Here is a 25357-nt window from a genome sequence, read left to right on the forward strand (position 1 = left end):
GTCTGAAATCAGTGGCTATCCCAGTGTGCTCTTGTCCTCTGGAATATTTTAGTAATTGCTTAAACATCTGAGAAAGCTGAACAACCTCGAATGCACAGTTTGGGGGTAACTTTTTTTTTTTTCTTTTTTTTTTTTTTTTTCTGAATTGTTTCTTTTCTCTTCCCTAAACCTCTCATTGCATAGTAAGTTTCTGCGGTGTTCTCATTAACTCTAATTTTCTCTGCAAGTGGTTTTGTTACTGGAGCATGTCATAGTTACCAGAGCACACACTTTTTTCCTCCTCCTTGTTTGGTTTCTTTTTTTAAACACCATTTTTCAGTGAGCAAACAATTTACAGGACACTCTTTCTGGAGATCAACTCTAAAATAAACAAGTAATCCAGACGTGGGACTAAATTAGCACTACTTAAGACAATAAATTAGGAAAAGCCATTTGACCTAGTCAAAGACAAAGATGAATGTTTTCCTTACTTAATCTCTGCTATAGTCTGCCTGGCTGAAAATGAAGAGAACTACAAGCTTTATTTTTCCCCTCACAAGTGATGACAAACTTGATTTGCCTGACTGAGCCGATGGGCAGCTAGGTTCGCAGGAGGAGCTGAAGTCAGTGGGCCAGAAGGTTGCTAACTCACTGCTGTCACCTCTTGTCCTCTCCCTCCTCTCTTTCCACATACATTTCTTTTTAGGACCTTCTGACAAATAGCAAAAGGAGTAGGCAAAGCATGCTCTACTGATACTGTGAAACTCATGATTTATAACATAATTGTTTCTTACAAAAACAGACCTCTGCAGAAACAGAATTAAAGACAGAAATCTGTTTTCTCAGTGTTTATAGCCACCAAATCGCATTTGTAATTAGCCTTGTAAATTGATTAGAGTATATAACCTAACTATCAAACTGAAGTGTTGAACTCATTAAAGAGCTTTCATTTTAATTGCAAAAAGTACAAAGAAAAAAAATAAACAAATAAGCATGAGATGAACTCATAAGACAAATGTTTCCAAACTGGACCAAATAATGGTAATTATTCTGCCACCCATGGTCTTGTCACATACTGAGATAAAATCAGTTTTAAAATCTGTAAAAGCAGTTCAGCCATGATTTTGGGATAGAAAAGGAAAAAAAAAAAAACAACAACAACAACAAAAAAAAACCTTTCTTGACTGGAAACAGCTTGTGGCTAATGAGATACGAACCTGTCAGTTGTACTAGAAAGCAATATTGGTCCTCCACACAGCACTGCAAAAGCAACCTGCGGTAGAATATACTTAACTACAGCTCTATCTAGGCACAGTAATTTTGCTAACAAAGCTTCCGATTATGAGAAGAGAGACTGGAATACAGCATGGTGACAGCGATATCTAGGTGTCTCTTTTGTAGTAATTCCATTACTTCAGTCAACTTAGTTAATGATAAAGCAAAAACTAAAATGCACTGAACTTATCTGAAAAGCTGTGTTCAGGAAAGTATGTATAATTTACATGTTCTGTATTTTCTAGATGTTTATATGCGGTATGGAGCATTTGAAGAGGGATTTCTGATTGGCCCAAAATAAAATTTACATGAAAGATGGTGTTCACTCAAGCCTACCCTGCTCCATCTTATCTTACCCCAGTTTACACCCAATTCCCACCTTCCATTTCTTCAGCTAAGCGGGGATAACTCTCGTATTCCTGGCACTGATCAGCTTCATGCTTTTTTCTACATCTGCTAAAACCTGGCAAACAGCAAAACCCTGGAGTACCCATGGATGCCTACTTGCAAGAGACTCCCGGCCTTTGCCAGCCTGGTGTGCCCGTATCATCATGTAATCCCATATGATTACAAGTTCTTTTTAGTGTGCATCTTGCAAAGTCTCAGTACTTGCCTCTAATACAAGTTCCAAGTACCAACATATTTTCCATACCTTTAACCTGAAGTAAGGAATGACTGTTGCCATTACATAATGTGGTGCTGATTCCTGGGGTGGAGCAGAGAATCCCAACTGTGTGTTCAAGGAAGAGAAGAGCTGCTGGGTTGTTTTGGGAATGGAGGGGCCATCTAGCAAGAGGCAAGTGAAAAATCGTGGTTTGTTCAGCTAGCACAATGCAGACTGAAAGTCGATGTATCTGGGAAGTGTTTAATGCACTGATGAGTAGTGTGGGAAGTGCTTAGAGGTTTTCCACTGGAGGTTGAAATTTACCGTGTAATTAATTATTATTAAGTCATATGCTGTGTTCTTTATTCCTTTCTTTTAGTGTGTATGAACATGCAGGGGTTTTGCTGGAGTACAGAATATTTTAGTTCAGTATTTTTTACTATTAATATGAATATGGTTTTCTTACTGCTATCATTTCTTTTGTTTTTCAACCAGGTAAAGTAAACATAAAGCAAGAATTTATATTTGTGATATTAGTGAATCCAATCTAGAAGTTCAAAAGATTTGGATTCATACCTGATATTTGGAATTTGTCTTAATATTCTTGGGAATCCACTCTATCTTTTTTTTTTTTTTTTTTTTTTTTTTTTTTTTTTTTTAATTTTACTTCTTGGCCCTGTCCAGAATTTGCGCATCAAATATTTTTAATTAATTGATTAATCCAGAAATAAAGATATTTGTTTTTAACATTGTCTTTCATATTTCACAGGGGCTTCTCCCCACAGAGAGGAGTTACGTTTTGATGGGGGGAGTTGAAATGATCTCAAATCATTCATAGAATAAAGATGATTATAGAAGTTTTATTTAGCAGCATGTAAGCGCAAAATAGAAGTTATGTGAGATTTCAACAATATATGGAACAAAGTACTACAAATTTTCATCTGTGCATATAAATGGAAGCATTGTTAAGTTAATTTCTTAAAAACAAAACAAAACTGTTTGTAAGTAGATTTGTCTTTCCCATATTAGCAACAGCATGAGATGAAATCACATGACAAAGTGGAAATACACATATTAAAAAAAAAAAACAACAAACAAACAAAAATAAAAAACACTTCTGTTCCTTTTTTAATTGAAAACTTTTTTGCAAGTTGAATAAGCGTCAATATTTGTTTTTATGTAGATTGGGTGGCAAAGCATAGTTAAGATGGGTTGCTTGAGGTCATGTCAATGGTAGGTTTAGGAATGTAAATCAGCTTTTGAAATCTCAGATTTCAGTTAGTTTCATGGGATTTGTCTCACTGCCATCACCAGCATTAAAAGAAACATGAACAGTAGTTTGCAGCTATATTTTCCACCTTAACAGAAACTATCATGTTCTATCTTAAAACACAGCTTCAATAAAAAATGAATTATTTTCAATATGCTTTTGAATATATTTATCAATATTAGACAAATTTAATACTTACATGATTTCCTAAATTACAGTTATGTCTGGAAAAAGGATAATAATCTTTAATCTTTATTTTTTATAAGATTTTATAAGATTTTATAAGATTTATAAAGATTATTTATAATAATCTTTAATCATAATAATCTTTAAAATGTTTTGACTGCCATAAGACGTTTGACTTGAAATAGCATGACATGTTGATTACTAACCAAAACTCATTCAAAACCAACCTTGTAAGCATGAAGTAGACTAGAACTGTTTGGAAAAAAATATATATTTTTATACATTTTCATCATATATATGTATACATGATGAAAATGTAACAATAAGTAGGAACTCTCCATTGAACGGTCACATTTCTGTGCATTTGCCTCACAGGGAAAAGCAGCTGGTACTGTACTACATAGAAATTTTTCAGGTCTGTTTTTTAGAAACACCCTGAGAAACAAAATTGTTTCCAGCAAAGTTTGCCAATGCCACAGCTGTGGATATATGAAATAATGAAGAGCACAGGTCACTGGGCTCAGAGATGCACGTTTCAGTGTGGTGAAGCACAAGGATGTACATCTAAGAACTATGGAAGGAGGTGGTAGAAACAGAATAGGCAGCAGTGTCTGAGGAAAAAAAAAAAAAAAAAAGGCGTTGAGGGAGAAAGGCAGTCAAACATGGGCCCTGGGCTGACACCGGGGCCAAGGGGACTCGTGTAGGTACACAAACAAGTCCATAAAGTGCTGGTACAGAAGTGGTGTCATCTTTGTATTTGTTGCTTCTGTGAATGCCACACTGGGGTCTCCAGGTCTCAGATCCACACTTCAGAAAAAAAGATGAAAAAATGAAGAGGGCACAGAGAAGAGCCACAGACTAATTAAAGGATTAGAAAAATGTGATTTCTACAGCAAGACTTAGGAACTCAATTTATTTAGCTTATCAAAGAATAGGTTAATGGATGATATGATCACAGTCTCTAAGTACCGATGAAAGAAAGAGAAATTTGATAATAGAGGGCTCTTCAGAGCAGGGAAGAAGATGTAACAAGAGCCCACGGATGCTAGGTGCTGCAGCGAGACAAATTCAGACTAGGGGAAAAATACTGTTTTCTCATTTAAACTGTAATGACTGTTACTTACTGAAATATGTTACCAACAGTGCCCCTGAGATTTCCGGTGCTAGACTTCTTAAAGGTGGAATGTTTTTTCTAAAGGACTTGTTCAACCTCTGCTCTCAGACTTAGGGGAGAAGTTAAGAAAGTTTAATGATGAAATTAAGAAGCATCCATACTGGAGAACCATAGCGGTAATTTCAAGGTCTTGAAATGATGATGAAAGCCATGTTTCTTTTAACACATCAGTCCTGTTGAATCTGAATACACTACCTTCAATCTGGCAAGGCCTGCCTTATTCTTGAATGCTCATCACCAAGCATTCTTGATTTAATGGGATGGTTCATGTGGGTCAGAACCAGCATACTCAATGCTGGGAGTTCTGAGTGCTTTTTTTTGCAGTGGTAACAAGTTATCCTATGCAAGATGGTGATTTCCAAAGCAAGTTCCTTGGGGTATGATGTTCTGATTCTAATTTGTGGCCTCCAGCCATGGGTTGGTGTGTTGCTGTGGAAGCCTGCTGCCCCTGCAGCCGAATGGTGATGCCTAGAGCTGGCTGAGAATACTTTGTCTGCTTCACTGATGGCAGAGGGCTGTGCTTTTTGTTTCATTTTTTTCATCACACTGAGTACCTTGCACAGACTGGCAGCTTCTCTTGTGTGCTTCGTGGCCATGTGCTACTTACCTATTTAACAGAAATAAGGCCTCTCCCACAAACTATTAACAGTCCCCCCAGGACCAGAGCCTCAGTGGCATAAAAGCACTTCTCTGACACTTTTAATGTTGTGTTAAATGGCCCAATGCTGATGCTTTCTAGAATGTTTATGTACCTGCTTATAGGCTTTTATATGCTTTTTCTCCAGCCCCAAAGGTCCTACTTCAATAACCCAAGTGAAGTGCTGATACAAGCAAAAAAGTCATCTCATAAAAGTTTTTTTGTCTTACTTTTCCCATCACTTACTAATAATTTTGGTCTTAATAAGAGGTGTGCAGTATCTGTTCTTCTGCTCTTGCCTTTTCTATTTTCCCTGTTCCATACAGACTTCGTTTCTTCCATTTGGGCTAATTTCTAAATCTCATGGCTCATTTTCTCTGCATCTTTTTCTCCACTGCAGGCTTCCTATGAAGCTATGTGCATCTTCTCCAGATCCATGTAGCTTTTGTGTTGATAAGGGATAGGAGAAATGCTTTGGCATGACTTCTATATGCTAGATTAATTCTCACTTCCAAAACATCAGCACTCAATATTAAGAAGTAAGAAGAAAGTTTTCCTGACCTCTTTCAGACCTAGGTACCCACAGTTTCCATTTAAGAGGTTGATCAGCATAGTTTATCTACTAACCACTGTTCTGATCAACAAGTCTGCACCATTACCCTAATTAGCAAGTGGGAGATTGCATATGCATTGAGACCTTCATAATAAGAATTATAATATCAAAAAGGGAATGTAGGGTAATCCTGGGAAGATTTCCTAAATCATGTTAATAAGGCCATAAATCATTACAATAGTTTTTTTTTTTGTTTGTTTGTTTGTTTTTAATTGGAGAATAGGAATGGAAGATAGTTTAATGTAAATCACAGATTTCACTGCTCTATTCTCTGGCACTAGGCTTACTCTAATGCTTCTTATATGCAAAAAATATCTTAGCCCCCATAGCCTCTTATCCACAGCACATACTTTAGAAGGTTATTTCTTTGGTAAAATGCCTGTAATTTAGTGGAAGTAATAACAGGCTGTGTGCATTTTTTCTGGATTTTTAAAATTCTAATTTAAGCAATAAGCAATTTATGCAATATCTTGAGGTTCCTTGACATATTGGAGTTGAAAGAGGAGAAATGGAAGAAAATGACAAATCTTTTCTGTTTTATTTTTTTTCCAGCCTTGTTTATGATTTTTTTACTCCTCAAGCATTTCTCAATGTGTGGTTTTCAAGAAGCAGGGTTTGATTAATGAAGTGTCAGATACAGAGGATGTCACAAGTATTTTGGCATTTATTATTTGCAGCATTTAAATTCACCACAGTATTTTTAGTATTCCATAGTTTTTATTTACTATATTTGTTATCTAGTTGATAGTAAATACCATCCTATAGTAAACATTAGTACATAGTAGATTTAGATATCTAAATAGCTATCTGTAGATAGCTATCTATCTTTAGTTATCTACAGGAAGTTGATATTTATACAAAAAAAAAAAAAAGATACAATCTAGATTTTATTTTCCAGTACCAGTTATTCAGATTTGGCATTTTGAAGGAAATCTTTTTTTGTTATTATTATTATATATATATATATATATATATATATATATATATATATATATATATATAAAATTATATATATATATGATATATACATATTATATATATATAAAATATATATATATATATTTTAACTAAGACATGGAAGTGTTTTTCTTTGAAATTACCAAAGAATCTTCTGTTTCTCTATTGAGATGACCTTTCCTTAGCACTGCTGAGAATTTTAGGTTTTGTTCAGATTATAAATGCTTAGGCAGTAGAATAGTGGTTTTGTTTTGTTTTGTTTTAAATAGGGTGTTTATGAAGAGTGTCAGATTACCTAAAAGCCAATTGTTTCTGTGATGTAGATACTCATGTACCAGGCCTAAGTCCATCAAAATTATTTTACATAGGGAAATGTATAACTATCGAAACCTGGCTAGAATTAATTTTTTTGGCAATAACAACAGGTCAAATAGAAGTTTAGTTATTAATCCCTTATTTAGTAATTCCTTACTCTGGTAATCTGAAAACCTGTATACCAGATAATAGCCTTTATCTTTTAACTTTTTTATGTTGTACCTTCTGCACAGAAGGCCATGCCTCTGCTCCCACATAGCTGGGAACAACTCTGGTGAGAGCCAGTGAAACAGGATGTTTCTGTTAGGGTTTTATGCCAGATTTGTGATTTCCTTTTGGTGTTATTAGTGGTTATTGAAAAGATAGTTTCCTCAAAGTACTTATGTCTGTTTGCTCCTGTAGGACTGTAGAGAGATTTTTTAATCCTGACACATCCCACTTGAGTGTCAATCTTGGCATAATATTTCTTATGCTAGCAGCTCTACCTAACCTTGAGCACTTCTTGTGTTAATAGGACCTGTATAAAAGGAGAAGAAAGAATCACATTTAGTCCATTGTGTTGTGTTTTGCGTTGTATCCTTGAATAAATTAAGTATATTTCCAGATAATGATGTTTCTTGCTTATTGTTGAGGACCTTTTCTTTCCCCACCCATGTTAAAAAAGAAAAAAAAAATCCCATGTTTTCACTCTGCTCCCTTGTGATATTCTTGTTGGAATGTGTTCTACTGTTAGACAAGGTGTGCTATTTTCACAATACACAAAGCAACACTTCAGTCTAAATATGCCATTGAAAACGCTTGTGATTCAAGAACCTGAATGATAGTGTTCCTGTGTTGTGTAGAGGTATTTGGAAATCTTCCCAGTGACTTTTCAGCAAGCACTTAATGTGATTCATAATGCTCTGGGATAGACTCACAGATGTGAAAGAGAGCTACTATGCCATCTCTTCTATTTTCATATGCAATCAGGTTATATTCCCTCAGCAGAGGATGTATCTTGTATTAGAATCACACTACGTTTGTTCTACAGTGATATTCCAAACTTGACAGAAAAAATGTCATCCTGACTGTTCTTTAAAAAGCATAAAACAAAACATGGAGTCCAGGCTGCCCTGTCCCCCATGTTTAAAAAGTGTATGTAGATTTTTCAGTGATGCTTTCTAGAACCTTTGAAATATATTGTCTGTACTGAGACATCTGTATATGTCCGTACTGTGTGAGCCATATCATGGACATCTGGGTTTCTATGTATGTCTGAGAAAACAAAGATTGCAGAGTATTCCTTTGAAGCTAATTTGTATTATGCACAGAAAAAAAAATAAATACAAGTAATATCATTATTTCTTAATTTGTCTGTTTCTCTGCTACAGAGAAGAGATTGCTAATCTTTATTGTACTATATTTGATTGAAATAGTTCATGTTGAATTCTGACTGTCACATGTGGAAAGTTGCTGCAATAAATTCGGTTCTTTATTTAATCTTTTTTTTTTTTTTTTTTTTTTTGTCTTCTCTCTCTCTCTTCCCTTCTCCTTCTCTCCCATCCCATCCCTCCTCAGGTAGCCAAGGGCAGTTTCCACTTACACAGAATGTCACGGTTGTTGAAGGGGGAACAGCAAATTTGACCTGCAGGGTCGATCAAAATGATAACACCTCCCTCCAGTGGTCAAATCCAGCTCAACAGACGCTGTACTTTGATGACAAGAAAGGTAAATTTACTGAACTCACGGTTCTACAGCATTCTTTCCAATAAATAATTGTTTGAAACGATTTCCATTTAATATTTTGATGTATAACTATTTGCTAGGAATATAAGCCATAATTACGATATAAAGTTAAATAATCTGTTTTTTCATGGGTGGGTGTGTTTCACTAAAGTGCTTCCTTTTGTGTAAAATTGCAAGTTATTATTAAGGGAAAATAATTATATATGAAATTCTTAGTGCAAGCTGATTTAGAAAACATTGTTGCAAAATATCTTGGAAGAGCGTTTATGGATGACATGGGAAGACATAGTCCATAAACCCTGTACCTTGATTTTATTACTTTGCCTGTTTGTGTACGTGTATATATGAAATCACTCACTTCAGCTGTACTGGAACCTGTTTGATTGTTAGTGCAGTACACAGTTGCTGTGGTAGAAATTTTTACTGTAACAAATAATCAAAATTAATTTTTGTTTTTAGTGCCCTGATTTTTCCAAATATATAATGCACATTTTTTTTAAATCCTGGTTAATTTAGAAAAAAAAATACAGGGCAGTGCCCATACTATAAAAAAGAAGGGATTATCACTGCAGTACCATATATTTTCAAGATTTTCATCCTCATCTGAAATGAAGAAGCATGTTTTATATAATAGAATGTTAACCTAAAGGCAGCATTAGATACCAAAAGGAATTAAAACTGAAATTACAAGGAATCAAATCATCATTTGGCTTCAAAAATGCAAAGTTTTGGTGTTGATTTCAGTAATAAAAAAGTTTAACAACATTTTAAATTTAATTCTACTGCTTGAATTTATTCTGAAAGATGATACATATTCTGGGACATATTTTAAAAAGTGCAGTTTCTCTTCTGCTTAAAATTAAAGAAGTGCTGACCACTTTGCTGAATGATTGCAACACTTTACAACACCTTGCAGGACTTATAATACTTTGTGGATCTATGCACTTGAATGAAAGTAGAGTCTAAAATGTGTCTTGTTAAACCTGCAGAAGCTGCAATCAAAATATGTGTTTTTTTTGCTATTAGTATAATAGCTGAATAGAATCTCTTTATAGAGTTGAAGTGGTTCCTTTTTCTTTTATCTAATTTCCTGTAGCGCATAATAATTTGATTTGCAATTTCTTTGAAATCACAAGTACCTTTTGAATGTAGACTTCAAGATGAGTGGCTTATAAGGTGCAAACTTTTGTGCCATAAGTCTAGTCCTATAACCTTTCCATATATGGACACCTTTATTTTGTCTGTAATCATTAGTGTTTGGTAAATAATGTCTGCAAAACTAAAAGCTGAGAGAACTTGTCTGTTGATAGACCACATCAATACGTGTAAAATCTATATTTTTTATGTGACATTTTAAAGAATGTTGAGAAGGATGCGAGGACTACAAATAGATTATTTTGAACTGTGTAGGCCTTTTGATGTGAATTTAATTCTCTGTATACTTTAGCTAAATCTCTCTTTTACAAAGAATATTTGATGTTTGTTTGTTTGTTTTTTAATATAATGAATTAAAGCGGCAGAATTTGAATGGCAAGCAGCATAGTAAGTACTTGATATTCCCCACAGAAAGCATGAGGAGCTGAAGCATGTAAATTTAAAGGACCACACTCTTTCTTGAACTTCTAGCTTGTCCCAAGACTTTGAGGAATACTTGAGGATTCAAGTTATTCATTTGTAGAGGGATTACTGTATTAGACAGGAAAATGTCTGACATGATCAAGTAAAAGTTTAGGTCCTTCAATCAGTGGTATTTAGTCTTTCTTACATTGACAAAGCTTTACATTCTTTCTGTGTGACATTTCCAGGCTTGAGTATACCAAAGGGAGTGAGCCAAGTCCCACAAGGAAAATGTTCTGCTATTTTTGAAAATAGAGTTAGAACTTTCATTGGAAGTTTTGTGTGTTGTTTGTTTGTTTGTTTTTCCTATGTCAATATGTATGTATTCTTTATGTATAAGAAAGAGATTTCCTTTACACGGTGATACTTGCTTTATTGAGCCAAAACGAAGAGAAACAGTTATGGGTCCGATCTTGATACTTTTGTCAGTAAATGATGGCAAACGGAACTGTAAAGGCTTCCTTATACTTTTTTGCTTACCTACTTGGATCAGCCAGCCATACAATTTGGCTATAAAAAGCAGCTTTCTGCTAGATCCAGTCATTACTTTTAATTTATTGAGAGCAGTACCTCAGCCAGGGTCTTTTCAAACCTGTCTCCTAGGGTTAGCCAAAACGAATCTTGAGATCTTACTTCCCCCTTCAGCACTATGAAAATTGCTATTTAATAGCTATGTTTCTCAAAATGAAAATTCACAAAAACTGTTAACCCAATGGTGTCGGGTTAAGTTCTGTATAGAAACAGAACCTCAGAGTAGCTCCACCTATCCATTAGAGATGAGTAACTGTGGGTATCACCACATTCTGAACAAAATCAGAATCATATGCATTTAATTTTACATCCTTTCAATAAGTTATTTTCTCTAGATGTACTCATAAAAATGACACACATAGAAATGACAGTAGAATTCTTTTATGTCTGGAAGCATTAAAAAATCAGGATTTTTTTTTTCTTTTGCTCTGTATTTTAATAATTATGAGAGTCTTGTGCAAAGAAGGAAGTCCAGAAAACATCAAAAGAAGGTCCTAACTGCAGCAGTAGAAAAGGGTGATTACAGCTGTCAGTATATGGCTGAACAGGTACCAAAAAATAGAGCAAACTGTCCATGCAGTGAAAAGCTCTCCACCACTAGATTGTTCTTGGTGGGACTCCTTCATGTTTACTTCTTTCTCAAGCAAATTGGTTTCCCTGTCTTGCAAAAACGTTTTCTGTCTAAAATAAAACTTACTGTATGCCAGCAAGAATTAATTTATTTGATCAGAGGGAGGGAAGGTCTTCTTCCAAGTCCCATGCCTTTCAACAAGGGTTTTTTTGTTAGTCTCCATTTTATTCAAAATGTATTACATATACTGTAAAAAAACATTGTTTTATGTTCTTCTGAACCGTGGTGCTATGATTGACTTTGAAGTTAAGTCATGTTCTTTTTCTTCTTCTTTTCATATTCTTTTTACTTCTCATGGTAATTATTAGGTTGTATTAGAGATAGCCTTAGATAAATAAAAAAGTAAATAAATAAAAATAAAAAATTAAATGTGACCTTTTGCTTGGTTAAACAGGGTACTGGAATACAAGAAAATGAGTGGACACTCATTAGCAGAGAGGATTGTGTGGGCTCCTTCAGTTTCACAGATTCTGTCTTTATTAAATATGTTCTTTTGGCTAAGAAGTAATGTGGAAGTCCTGAAAGAGCACATGAATATCATGCCTGCCATAGGAAAATACATTATAACTTTTTATTAGCTAAATGAGGTAAAACAGTAGCTTCCCTCAAAGTCTTATTTTTACACTCTAACATGTATTAAAGCTGGAACTATGTCTTCATCATTGTTTTAACACACAGAAGCTGAAATACAAATGTTTGATCATGTGGGTTTGGTCTTAGTGATGACCTCTCTCCTTCTGCATACCGTCTCTTTGTTGTTCTTTCTTGTAATTCTTTTTTCTGCTTTCTCTAACTGGTAATTTCAAGGATATGGTGTATCCATGTTATTTTTACTTTAATTTCACTTTCATTTAAAACACAAAATCTTGACATTAAAAAAATAGATAAGTAGATAAGTGGTCTTAATTTTTAAAAGGGTCAGGAGTCTTACCACAACCCCCCTCAATTTCCCACCTATGGACAGAATTTTTAAGATTTGTCTTCCTGGAAAATATGAATTCACAGCTCACCCTGAGCAAGTTCGGATTCTTTAGAAACAAATGCAAATTGTATGCTACACATGAATCAATTTTTTCCCTACACAATTTTCAATTAAAATGAATAATTACCATAGAAACCTTCGTACCACTTTATGCACTGAAGTACCTATAATTATATACCTGCCTTTGGAAGAAGCACAGTGTGCAACAATGTAGAACTAGCAGATATGATATTAAATTAATATACGTTATTTTATTTTAGCTTCTCTTGTGGTACTTCTTAAGGATTTAGAGTGAGCAATAAACACAGACAAAGATATAAATGGAGATGTATAACAAAAAGGTTGTAGCATGGAAATATAGAGATGGCTGGTAAAAGAAAGACTTAAAAGTCTTGCTGGAGCAGTTTTCATATTCCCTTTTGGTAGGGAATAAAGCTACATATGGAACAGGTTAGTGAGTTGTAAAGCAGATGTACAACTGAACGATGGCTGTTGGTGCCAAAGTTGTTTAATCTCATCAATATAAAAGTGTGCAATCAGACTATAAAAGTGATGAGAAATGGTTCCTGGTGTATACCTAACAGTTTTACTCAGTCAGACAAATGATACTGTGATATACCTGCTCTTTACCTTAACGGGGAGTTTGCAAGTCTGTTGATAGTAAAACAAGTGCTGTGTTGACATTGATCATGATAAGTTTGCCTCAGACCCACATGCCACATTTTGATGAGATATGTGCCTGATGCTAATCATAGATGCTTTCATTAAATAGTAGCAATTTCATGTCTTACTAAAACATTAGAAAGCATATTCCAACCTCAGGATTATTCGTCCCTCAGCAGCAGAATATGTTCCTTTAGATGACCTTTGATTATGTTACATGTAAGAATACTTGACATTTATGTAACTCCCTATCATTTTGAAGGCTTTCAATGACACTGGTGTTCTAGACAAGGGTTATGAGAGGGCACTGTACTTGTGGAGCTCACCAGAGCTTCCCTGATAGGCGTGATGCCATGGATGAACTTGTGGAGACACATTTGGGTATAGCAGCTGCTCATAAGGTTCAGCAGTTGTTCCCTCTTGGGGCTGGCATTGTCACTTTAGAACTTCTGTGTAAGTTTAGAGACAGGACACGTCTCTGATCAAAACATCATTCCTTTTGTCATGCCTTTCTCTACTATCAACTCCATGAAGACAGCTCCTTGCCTCTTTTCTCTCTCAATATGAAGACATTTCTAGAGAGTCTCCGAAATTCACAATGCACAAGGTGCAGGATTTTAACTGCAGGGCACATGTGTCAGTTTAGGAGGTGCAGAGGACTTAAATTTTTACCATGGCACTGTCAAAACTGAATGGTGATAGAAGTGCTGTGCAGAAGGCTGGCATTCTCTGGCATTAAAGTCTTGTCTCTCTCACGTTGGAGGCATACTACTCCTTTTTAGTTATCTGCATTTACCCATTGACTTGTTTTGTAGAAGCCAAATTCTGTGTGTTAAATTTAGGTGTAACACAAATTTACACCACTCTAGGATGAGTTAGCCTCAGATTCTGATCTACATAAACAAGCTGAGGCACTTGCAAGCTACAAGAATCATTTGATAATGCTTCTGATGGGAGGGGAAATCTTGAACTTTTTTTCCTGAATGGCATTTGACAATTCTAGTAACTGAATTTTACTAGGTGATGTAGGTATACATGTATACAAATAGTCCTTAAGAGAAGGGGTAGGCTAGACAAAAAAGCAAAGTTAAAGAAAATAGTGTTTCTTTTCACAACAGAGAGAAAAGTAGGAAATATATGCTTCAGATGAGATATGCAGACAGTGAGGCAGGCTGTATTGTTGGGAGGACTGAGAGTGTTAGCAGTTGAGTAATGTGAAATCAAGTAGCAATGATGAATGGACTTAAGTCTTCACCTTCACATGCTCTGTTTCCTGTTACATAATTGAGTGGAGATAGCATCAGACAGCAGATGATGACCAAGCTGAATTCCATCTTAAGGTACACATAGAAATTAGAGATTCACAGTGTAATAGACCCACTCAGTGAGATAATACCTTGGAGTAAACCTATGGCAACGAATGGAAATCAATCAATATATATGTATAAACAAATAAACACTAAGAAATAAGCCATAACAGAGAAAACAAAACAAACAAACAAACAAAAAAACAACTATATAGTCAAATATAAAAACATGACTTTATAGCTAGGTGTAAGGGTTGCAGAGGGAATGGATTTTTTTTTTTTTTTTTTTTTTTTCCTGAGCTGAATAACAATGTAAATGCCTTACAACATTTAACAGGTTCTCAGGATTAAAAGTAAAAATTGTAGGAGACAGAAATCTGGTTCAGAGAAGGAAGAGCTCTTCACAGGGCTTTTCCATGATGATCTTTTAGAATAGTTCTTCCAAGATCTGTAGTTGAGTTTATTTTTTTTGTGTGTTGGTCAGATCTGTTGATTTCATAGTTACACCATGCAACTATTATTAGTAAGTGTCTGGCCAGTTCTTATCCTGTATTGAGGACCATGGTATGACATGTAGAGGCAGATTAACCTGCGTGAAATCTTTCAGTTGCAATATTAGTTCTTACTAATGTGTTCTTATGCTTTCTCTGTCCACTGCAGTGGGGTGGGGGAAGAATTGGAAAGGCAAAATTGAGAAAAATTCATGGGTCAAGGTAAAGAACATCTTATAAGTGAAGGAAAAAGAAAGAAAAAGACAAATGATGTAGAGGCAATCACTCCCTCCCTCCTATCAGCAGACCAATGACCACACACTCTCTGAACAATGCTTGCCTTGGAAAACCTTTCCTGTTTTATCACTGGGGGTGGCAGTATAAATATGGAGCATTTCCCTGGTCAGTGCAGCTCAGCTGCCCTGGCTGCTTCCCCTCCCAGTCTCTTGGCCACCCCCAGCCTGCTCCCGGGTGAGGGCAGAGCGAGAAGCAGAGGCGGCCTCAGTACTGGGCAAGCACTGCTCAGCATCAGCCAGAGCACCAGTGCATTACCAACACTGCTGCGGTCACTAACCTAAAATGGAGCACCACGCAGGCTGCTGTGAAGAAAATCATCTCCATCCCAACCAGACTAAGTGAGCTTTACCTCTGAGCCATGCTTAGGCAGAACGCTTAAATGATTTTGAGTAGTAGTTTCTTGGTAGTGGAAGGGGGGGAAAGAATCTCTTTAGAGCTTTTGAGATCAAGAAGTGTCTCATTTGATTCTCGAAAACCAAGGTATCAAAAAACAGCCACTTTTGAAAGTCAGAATGCTTTTTTTTTCATGCATCTTAAGAAAGATAACATGATAAAAGAGAGCAGGAGTCTGCTAAAATATCTCGACAGTTATTTTCTTTATGAATATGAAAATTACATTTAAAAATGTATTACAATGCATTAAAATATTATTTCATAGCAATAAATTAGTAGAACTGCTCCCACTTACAGCATTTATTTTTTCATTTCTTAGCAGTATTAAGGGAGTAAATGAGCGTATTGTAGAGATGGTTGGAAAGTGTAGGAGTTTGCATTATATTGTGCTGAAGTGTGGGTACGTGCAGAAATTAAGTTTGCCAGCGCTCAAGCTAAACAGAGAATGAAGCTGATGCAATGCATTGGAATATGCTGAAGTAAAGCAGTAGTTGTGATGACGCTGCTAAGATTAATCTCTTATGAAACTTCATGATACTCAGTCTGGTAGCTATTTTTGTTTTAAATGGTGAAGAATCTTCTAAGGAGTGAGAAATGACTTTTTTTTTTGAGGGAGGGTGGGAAGGGAGGCAGAAAAAAAAAAAGTGTAAAGAGAAATTTCTCATACCTCACCTCTCTGCACTAGTTATTTGCGTGAATGATCAAAACTTCCTGGGGTCTCAGAATAAAATGGACCTATTACAATATATTCTGAACCTGTTGTTTTCTTTCAGACAACTCTTAGAGGAAACGATAGTGAAGAACAATTTCAGTGCAGAGAAGGGCATGTGGGAGAATATACTCATGATGATAGGCAGTGGATCCAGGAGCAGTAGAGCTCGACATTGTACATCTTAAAGAACATGAAACTAGGCAGAAAAAGACATTTTTTTTTTTCTAATCGAGAGCACAGTGAACAGCATTCCTTAGGGAAAGCAGAGGGATTTTTTGTTTTGTTTTAAAAAACTAGGTGACAGTAAGAGTGCTGATTGTTATATTGCAACATGTTCAGATGTTCAGTACATTAGAGTCATAGGGATGAGAGAACTATCAAACAGACCAAAACCTGAATTTTTGTTGTTTAAGTGATGGTTAGATCCAAGAAAACTTCGGAGAAAAGAAAGAACTGACTTTGCAAAGAATATCTGATACTTGTAGGCCTGACAAAAATGATGCTTCTCATAAGGAAAAAGCAGCAGCAGCAGAAAAAGTTGAAGCATGAGTATTTAGAAATGGCATGTCACATTATAAAGAAGTAAACACTGCTTCAGGATAAAAGTATAAAAATAAATAAAATTAGGAGTGATAGACAATTATAGAACATTCAGATATGTAAAGCATAGGAAGAAGTGATATGTTCCATATAAAAATAAGAAAAAAAAATCCAAAACATGAGTGTGTTCTTAACTTTGCATCTGTATGACAAAACTCTTATGAGGATAAAACAGAAACCCCTGAAAACGAGAGGGTCTGCACGGCACAGTCCCATACTGTCAAGAGACATTTAGCTAGCTAAGATGTTGCTGGTAAGTCTGTCCAGATTCCACAAGGTTTGTCCAGACAAATGAGGACAGCTGAAATGAATATTTTAGTCACCACTCTGTAGTTTATAAACATGCATGTAGCTTAACACGTTTAAAATTTAAGATTCCCCAACACATTGACTAGTGATACTGGAAACAATCAATCCAAAGACTTTGAAACAGAAACCAAAATTGAATGTAATATAGTCACAACAACCACAGACTATCAGCAGGTGGTACAGTGAGTGCCATTCCAGCTGCTTTTAGAAGGGTTAATGTAGAGATTAACTATCAGTCAGCAACTGCTGAAAGAATAAAAACACAGCAGTTCAAGAGAAATGTAGTCCAGAAGAGTGATTCAACAACATATTTTTAGTGAATTACCCAACTGGCTGGAAAAAAGTAAACAACTCCAAAGGATATGACTGAAGGTCATTAACTGCTAGCTAGGGAAAAAGTAAAGGCGTCTTCAATCAGCATTATACAAAATTTGCAATCTGGCTTAGTAACAACTGAGTTAAAACCTGTTACACTGGGATTACAAACCAGTCCCAGAAGCTGGTTTGATAATGTAATTGAACCTATGTCCTTGAGCTCTCCGCATTCTGAAATAACAGCTTCTCTAAAAAGATGAACTCTCTGGGCTTGCCAGATTGTATGTGATAGGCAAGTTACCAAGCTACCTGCGATCCATGGTGGTAAGACCCTGCAATATTGTGTTAGTAGTGCTTAAAAGCTTATTAGCTAAGATAGGTAACTTCTTTCTGGTTTAGAGCTAACTGGCATTTAAAGAGTGTGAAAGTCTCTGCATGTTTTTCTTCATTTCTATTTTCAGACTTAGTAAGGGAGACAGCTTGGGTCTTTTTTCACTGGTAGCATGGATTTGCTTTTCTTTAACCTAAAAATGGAGAAGAAGCTACTAGAGGTTTACTTTAAGCCACTCTGTTTACAACATATTAATAGTCTGGACTATTTAAAGACTGAAGTATAAAACTGTTCTTCTTTTAAATAATCACGATTAAAAAAAAATAAGCCCTTGTAAGGTACCATATGGTATGAAGGAATGAAATGAGATATCATGATTTTGTTTATGATGAAGTGCTGTTTGGAGAAAAGAAAAAAAAAATATTAACTTTGTATCAACCCCATTATATCACCAAAAAGAGAATGCCTTATTTAAATTTCCATTACGAGTGGACATTGACATTCCATTCACAAATTAAAGATAACCTTTACCACATCTACCACATCTAACCCTAGATGCTGTGAAGCCAATCCAAAATCCAAATCACAGAATCACAGAATTTCTAGGTTGGAAGAGACCTCAAGATCATCGAGTCCAACCTCTGACCTAACGCTAACAGTCCCCACTAAACCATATCCATAAGCTCTACGTCTAAACATCTTTTAAAGACTTCCAGGGATGGTGACTCCACCACTTCCCTGGGCAGCCTGTTCCAATGCCTCACAACCCTCTCAGTAAAGAAGTTCTTCCTAACATCTAACCTAAAACTCCCCTGGCTCAACTTAAGCCCATTCCCCCTCATCCTGTCACCAAGCACGTGGGAGAACAGGCCAACCCCCACCTCGCTACAGCCTCCCTTGAGGTACCTATAGAGAGTGATAAGGTCGCCCCTGAGCCTCCTCTTCTCCAGGCTGAAAAAGCCCAGCTCCCTCAGCCGCTCCTCATAGGACTTGTTCTCCAGGCCCCTCACCAGCTTTGTCGCCCTTCTCTGCACCCGCTCAAGCACCTCGATGTCCTTCTTGTAGCGAGGGGCCCAAAACTGAACACAGTACTCGAGGTGCGGCCTCACCAGAGCCAAGTACAGGGGGACGATCACCTCCTAAGCCGTGCTGGCCACACTTTCTTAAGCAAGCCAGGATGCTGTTGGCCTTCTTGGCCACCTGAGCACACTGCTGGCTCATATTCAGCTGATTATCCACCATCACTCCCAGGTCCTTCTCTGCCTGGCAGCTCTCCAACCATTCCTCTCCCAGCCTGTAGCTCTGCTTGGGGTTATTGCACCCCAGGTGCAGGACCCGGCACTTGGCCTTGTTGAACTTCATGCAGTTGACCTCAGCCCATCGGTCCAGCCTATCCAGATCCTCCTGCAGAGCCTTCCTACCCTCAAGCAGATCAACACACGCACCTAACTTGGTGTCATCTGCGAACTTACTGAGGGTGCACTCAATGCCCTCGTCCAGATCATCGATGAAGATATTAAAGAGGACCGGCCCCAGCACCGAGCCCTGGGGGACGCCACTAGTGACTGGCCTCCAACTGGATTTGACTCCATTCACCACGACTCTTTGGGCCCGGCTCTCCAGCCAGTTTCTAACACAACGAAGCGTGCGCCAGTCCAAGCCAAGAGCAGCCAGTTTCTTGAGGAGAATGCTGTGGGAGACGGTGTCAAAAGCCTTGCTGAAGTCAAGGTAGACCACATCCACAGCCTTTCCCTCGTCCACCCAGCGCGTCACTTTGTCATAGAAGGAGATCAGGTTCGTCAAGCAGGACCTGCCTTTCATAAACCCATGCTGAAGTCAAACTGACAGGCCTGTAGTTTGCCGGGTCTGCCCTCTGGCCCTTCCTGTAGATGGGCGTCACATTTGCTAGCCGCCAGTCAACTGGGACCTCCCCCGATCGCCAGGACTGTTGATAAATGATGGACAGTGGCTTGGCCAGCTCCTCTGCCAGTTCTCTCAGTACCCTTGGGTGGATCCCATCTGGCCCCATCGACTTGTGCACATCCAAGTGCCGTAGCAGGTCACCAACCAGTTCTTCATGGATAGTGAGGGCCACATCCTGCTCCCCATCCCCTTCCACCAGCTCAGGGTACTGAGTATCCAGAGGACAACCGGTATTGCTGCTAAAGACTGAGGCAAAGAAGGCATTGAGCACCTCTGCCTTTTCCTCATCTCTTGTAACTTAAGTTTCCCCCCGCATCCAGTAAAGGATGGAGATTCTCCTTAGTCCTCCTTTTAGCACTGATGTATTTGTAAAAAGATTTTTTGTTGTCTTTAGTTGCAGTAGCCAGATTGAGCTCCAGATGAGCTTTGGCCTTCCTAATTTTGTCCCTGCACAGCCTCGCTACATCCTTAAAGTCCTCCCTAGTGGCCTGCCCACTTTTCCAAAGATTATAAACCCTCTTTTTTCTCCTAAGACCAAGCCAAAATTCTCTGTTGAGCCAGGCTGATCTTCTTCCCCGCCAGCTCGTCTTTGGGCACGTGGGGATCGACCGTTCCTGCGCCATTAAGATTTCCCTCTTGAAGAGCGCCCAGCCTTCCTGGACCCCTCTGCCCTTCAGAACCGCCTCCCAAGGGACTCCACCAACTAGTGTCCTGAACAGCTCAAAGTCAGCCCTCTGAAAGTCCAATACAGCAGTTTTACTGGTCCCCTTCCTGGCCTCGCCAAGAATAGTGAACTCCACCATTTTGTGGTCACTCTACCCAAGACAGCTCCCGACAATCACATCCTCCACCAGTCCTTCTCTGTTTGTGAAGAGAAGGTCTAGCGGGGCACCACCCCTGGTAGGTTCACTAACCAGTTGCGTCAGGAAGCTATCTTCCACGCTCTCCAGAAACCTCCTAGACTGCTTTCTCAGGGCTGTGTTGTGCTTCCAGGATATGTCAGGGAAGTTGAAGTCCCCCACGAGTACAAGAGCTGACGATTTTGCAACTTCTGTCAGCTGCCTGTAGAATTCCTCATCCGTCTCCTCATCCTGGTTTGGCGGTCTATAGCAGACCCCGACCAGGACACTAGCCTTGTTGTCCCTGCTGATCCTAACCCAAAGGGACTCGACCTTGTCATTCCCAGCCTCGAGTTCTACAACCTCCAAAGACTCTCTAATATAGAGAGCCACACCACCACCCCTTCTGTGCTGCCTGTCCCTTCTGAAGAGCCTATAGCCAGGCATTGCAGCACTCCAGTCATGAGACTGGTCCCACCACATCTCCGTGATGGCAAGCAAGTCGTAGCCTGCCTGCCACACGATGGCTTCCAGCTCCTCCTGTTTGTTACCCATGCTGCGTGCATTAGTGTAGATGCACTTCAGTTGGGCCATTGCCTTCTCTCCCAGCCTTGCCTTTGTTCCCCCTGGCACAGCCCCAACAATCCTAGCTTCAGCCCCATCCCCCTTCCTACCTAGTTTAAAGCCCTCTCAATGAGCCCTGCCAGCTCCTGGCCCAGGATCCTTTTTCCCCTAAAAGATAGGGACCCGTCTGCGGCCATCAGGCCAGGTGCTGAGTAAAGTGCCCCATGATCGAAAAACCCAAGATTTCTGCGTTGGCACCAGCCCCGGAGCCACGTGTTTAACAGGTGGGCTTTCCGTGTCCTCTCTGTACCCCTCCCTGCCACTGTAGGGATGGATGAAAACACCACCTGCACTCCTGCTCCATCCACTAACCGACCCAGCCCCCTAAAATCTCTTTTGATAGCCTTCAGGCTTCTCTCTTCAATGTTGTCACTGCCCGCCTGGACTATCAAAAGAGGATAATAGTCAGAGGAGCGTACCAGGTTGGGAAGCTGAAATGATTCAAGACCAGGTTGGATCATTCTTTGGGCAGCCTGGTCTAGTGTATGGTGTCTGCTCATTTGAACTAGATGGTAATTCAGATCCCTTCCAACCCAAACTACTCTGATTCTATGATTGTTTTATAGGAAGATCACACAATTAAGGTCATGCAAGCTAAGGATTTGCATGTATACAAATATGTAAACAAGAGCAGTAAATGTACACTTTCCTTGTGTCTGAACCTAAAAATACATGCATATTCAGTTTCTGTGGTAGAAGTGAAGATCTACAAAGTGTAGCTCAATATGACAAGTGCTCACCTCTCCACTCCCTTTCTGGCAGAAATTTCTTTAAGGAACTTCCCTTCATGATTGCTTCAGCATGTGAAGTGTAACAAGTCATCATGTCCCAGATCTTTAAGGATGTGTGTGCAGAAAAGTAATTGCTGATGAGGTGCTGATATAGGGGCTCAATAACTCAGAGAGACTGTGTGATGTGCTGCTGTGAGCCTAAGAAAATAACTTTAAATTGAACAGAAACAAGAACTGAATCAACCTGAATGAGATTACCTTCGGAGGTATGTACTCTGGGTAAAAGAAGCTTGAGGAAACACAAAAAACAAAAGGCAATTGTTTAAATGAAGAAAGAATGAAAAAAAAAAAAAAAGAAGAAGCAAACTAATAGTGCAGCGCTCAAGATATGTTAAGTTTTTGTTTTTGTTTTTTTTTTGTTTAAAAAAAAAAACACCTGTAACAGCTAATCTACAATAACTGACTGATATTGATTGTTATCTATATAAATATTATGTGTCAGATATTACTAAGCATTCAGAATGCTGTTTAAAAATATAGAAAAATAAAGTTTTTAAAATTTAAAATGAATAAGATATGAGTTAAGTGTATAGACTCTAACAGAAGTATTTTTTGGAAGAAAAGGGCAGATGTGCATTTACATTATGGAGCCTGAGAAGAAAAAGAGTTGTTTTTTTTGTATGTTGCAGCTGTATTAGGACTGTGGCTGCATCCCAAATGCCTTCCAGTTTGGAGAGAGATGAGCAAAGTGTGAAGATCAAAAGTTATCTTTCCCTTCCTTGCACCTCAATTTAGCTTTTGAAGCAAAGGCCCATTGATCAGTCTGATCAACCATTTTAAATGTATCCTTTCACAGGCTATTATTGTTTTATTTCTATCTGTACCTTTATTATCCTGTGGCAACCTAAGAGAATAACACCATGTAACTACATTGACAGTTTAAATGTGTATTAAAAGGAAGCAAAAACATCTTAAATAGAATTTCTGGTTATCTGAAATAACATTTACAGGAAATATATATATATATATAAAATGCCATCTTACTAGATCATTCTTCCCATACAGATTATCTGGTGGTGATTCAGTTTACGTCAGTGAACAAAAGCTTGGTTTAAAAAATATGCATCACAAGGTACAGTCCTAGCACATCTGTATGTCTTTATTTTACTTCATGCAGGGCATATTCTTCCTTCTGGTATCTTTCAGACTTTTTTGGTCTATTTTGCAGTCTAAAAATAAAGTGTGTGCCATCTGTATTTTTCCTATCTTGAATGTTATTATTATGTGTCTCAGTGCAAATCCCATCATTTCTATTTTCTTATCATCATTGTGCTGCTTACTAACATAGAGGAAAAAACCTGCCTGAATTGAAACCTGATAAATAAATATGTCAAACTTGATTGGACTTGCATGAAACTATATGTAATATGGGGAAGTACTATATAGAACTAGTATTTCTAATGCTTTTAAATAGTATGAATAAGTGCAGACAAGACGTAAAACCTACCTTACTCAAATGAAGAAAAACTCCAGTGAGTTGTAAGGCAATTCATAGCGTGTGACTGTGGGGAAAGGGTAGTGCCTTAAATCCTGTTTGCCTCAGTTACAGCTAAAATACGTTGTACAAGACACTCAAACAGTAGAAAATTAAGCCTTGCATTGTGTGTTAAAGAATCAAATAGTTTTAGTTTTGCTTGCTGTTTGAACAATGAAATGGTGAACAATCTTAATAAATAGTTGAATACATTTAATTTTATTAGAAACATATAAAAATAATTCAGTCTCTTAGTTGGTAAAGGTTGCTAAGGAGAATCACATGACAGTCACATTTCATTTCTTTTATCAGCATGACATAACTTTTTGTATACAATTAGTGCAATGATCATCTGAAAATGAGGGATAGGGTCTGAGAAGTAAAGAATTGCCTCTGTAGAGTTGAACCATGGGGAACTTCTGGAAGATTTACAGTTGTATTGGCTCATTGCTTAATCAGATGGCAGAAAGATGTTCTCAGTATGTATTCCTTTCTCTAGTGAAAGAGGTGATTAACCCATGCCAAACACTATCTTTAAAGACCTTTATTGCCCAAGTACCTAGCAAAATTTTATGTAGTCCCTACTTTGATGCTGTACAGATGAACAGTATATTCCACCAATGTACTTGATAAGATATATTTTTGTTTATTTATTTTATTTTTTTTTAAGAATAAATGTTTATTTTTGTTGCACCTTGTGAGAAAACTGGATGAGGGATGAAGACAGTGTAAGGACTATGACAGCAGAGCTCTTGGCAAGTCTAGTAGCAATGCTGTAAATGCTACTGTCTGTAGTTCTATGCCCTGTCCCACTGCCAGATGTTCGTTAAAGGCAATGTGAAATCAGCAGCAGAAGGGAACATACTCGCCCTACAGTAAAATTTGCAGTTGGTTTCCTTCTGATTCTCTTCTTTTATTCTGGTTCTGCTGTGGGAGTGATAATTTTCAGTGATGGCAATAGAATATGAGGCTATTTCCTAAATCACTACTGCTAATTCCATCAAAGCACTTATGCCACAATGCTTAGACTGCTACAGAATAACTCTTCTTTACAATCCTCTGGTCTACCTGGGGAACTCTACTGACAGTTCAGATCCCCTGTAAAAGTAGAAATGTCAATTTAAAAAGTAGAACTTGTATGTGCAGTACTCAGAGCTTTCTTAGCAACTGACTCATAACATTTTCTCCCTATGAAAATAAGCCAGGGTTGTGAAAGGGTATTTCTTCAGAGTAGTTGAAGGCTTCAGTTTCCTCATATTAATAATAATAAATATATATATATATCAAAAATTGCTTAGTATTTTGGTTTTTGAAGTGCACAGTGCCTTGATGCAGCCTCGTTAGTTTTTGCATTTCATGTTGTTTTGTGTTTTTTTTTCTGCAGATGAATTTCTGGCTTCTGTTAGGGTGGGTCCTATGGGAGTCACAGAAGGGAGGTTTTATTCCTTTTTTCCTCTTGTGACAATGTCGTTTCATAACTGAAATTGTACTTGCACTCAACTGGAGGAATGACCTAAGAGTCAAGGCAAGTAGGAGCTTTGAAATTCCTCAGCTTGCTGTTCTTCTGAGTTAAGAAGCCAAGCACAATCTGTGGTCTTCCTTATTATGATACCTGTGTCAACCTCTGTGCAGTAGTTAGTTAGTAAAGCATTTAAGAAACTTCATGGGTTCTAGTTACTCATGTCTGCCAAGGATCCTCCCTATGTGTTTTGCAGATAAATTTGTTTTTTACCAGTTGTAGTACAAATCATGTTGTGAACAAATATATGGGTTTCAAGCATGCCTGGTCCTT

General features: G+C 37.7%; 1 protein-coding gene across 1 annotated transcript in view; it reads left to right on the forward strand.

Moving 5' to 3' along the window:
• CADM2 (cell adhesion molecule 2) overlaps positions 1-25357 on the forward strand; it is a gene marked incomplete at its 3' end in the record, with an annotated part of 671230 nt that overhangs the window by 476075 nt on the left and 169798 nt on the right. The window contains exon 2 of the mRNA XM_082784894.1: positions 8568-8717. Coding sequence (XP_082641020.1) covers positions 8568-8717 — 150 coding nt within the window. The remainder of the gene's footprint in view (positions 1-8567; positions 8718-25357) is intronic.

This window comes from Aythya marila (assembly GCF_965140915.1).
Source record: "Aythya marila genome assembly, chromosome: 1".
Lineage (NCBI taxonomy): Eukaryota > Metazoa > Chordata > Aves > Anseriformes > Anatidae > Aythya > Aythya marila.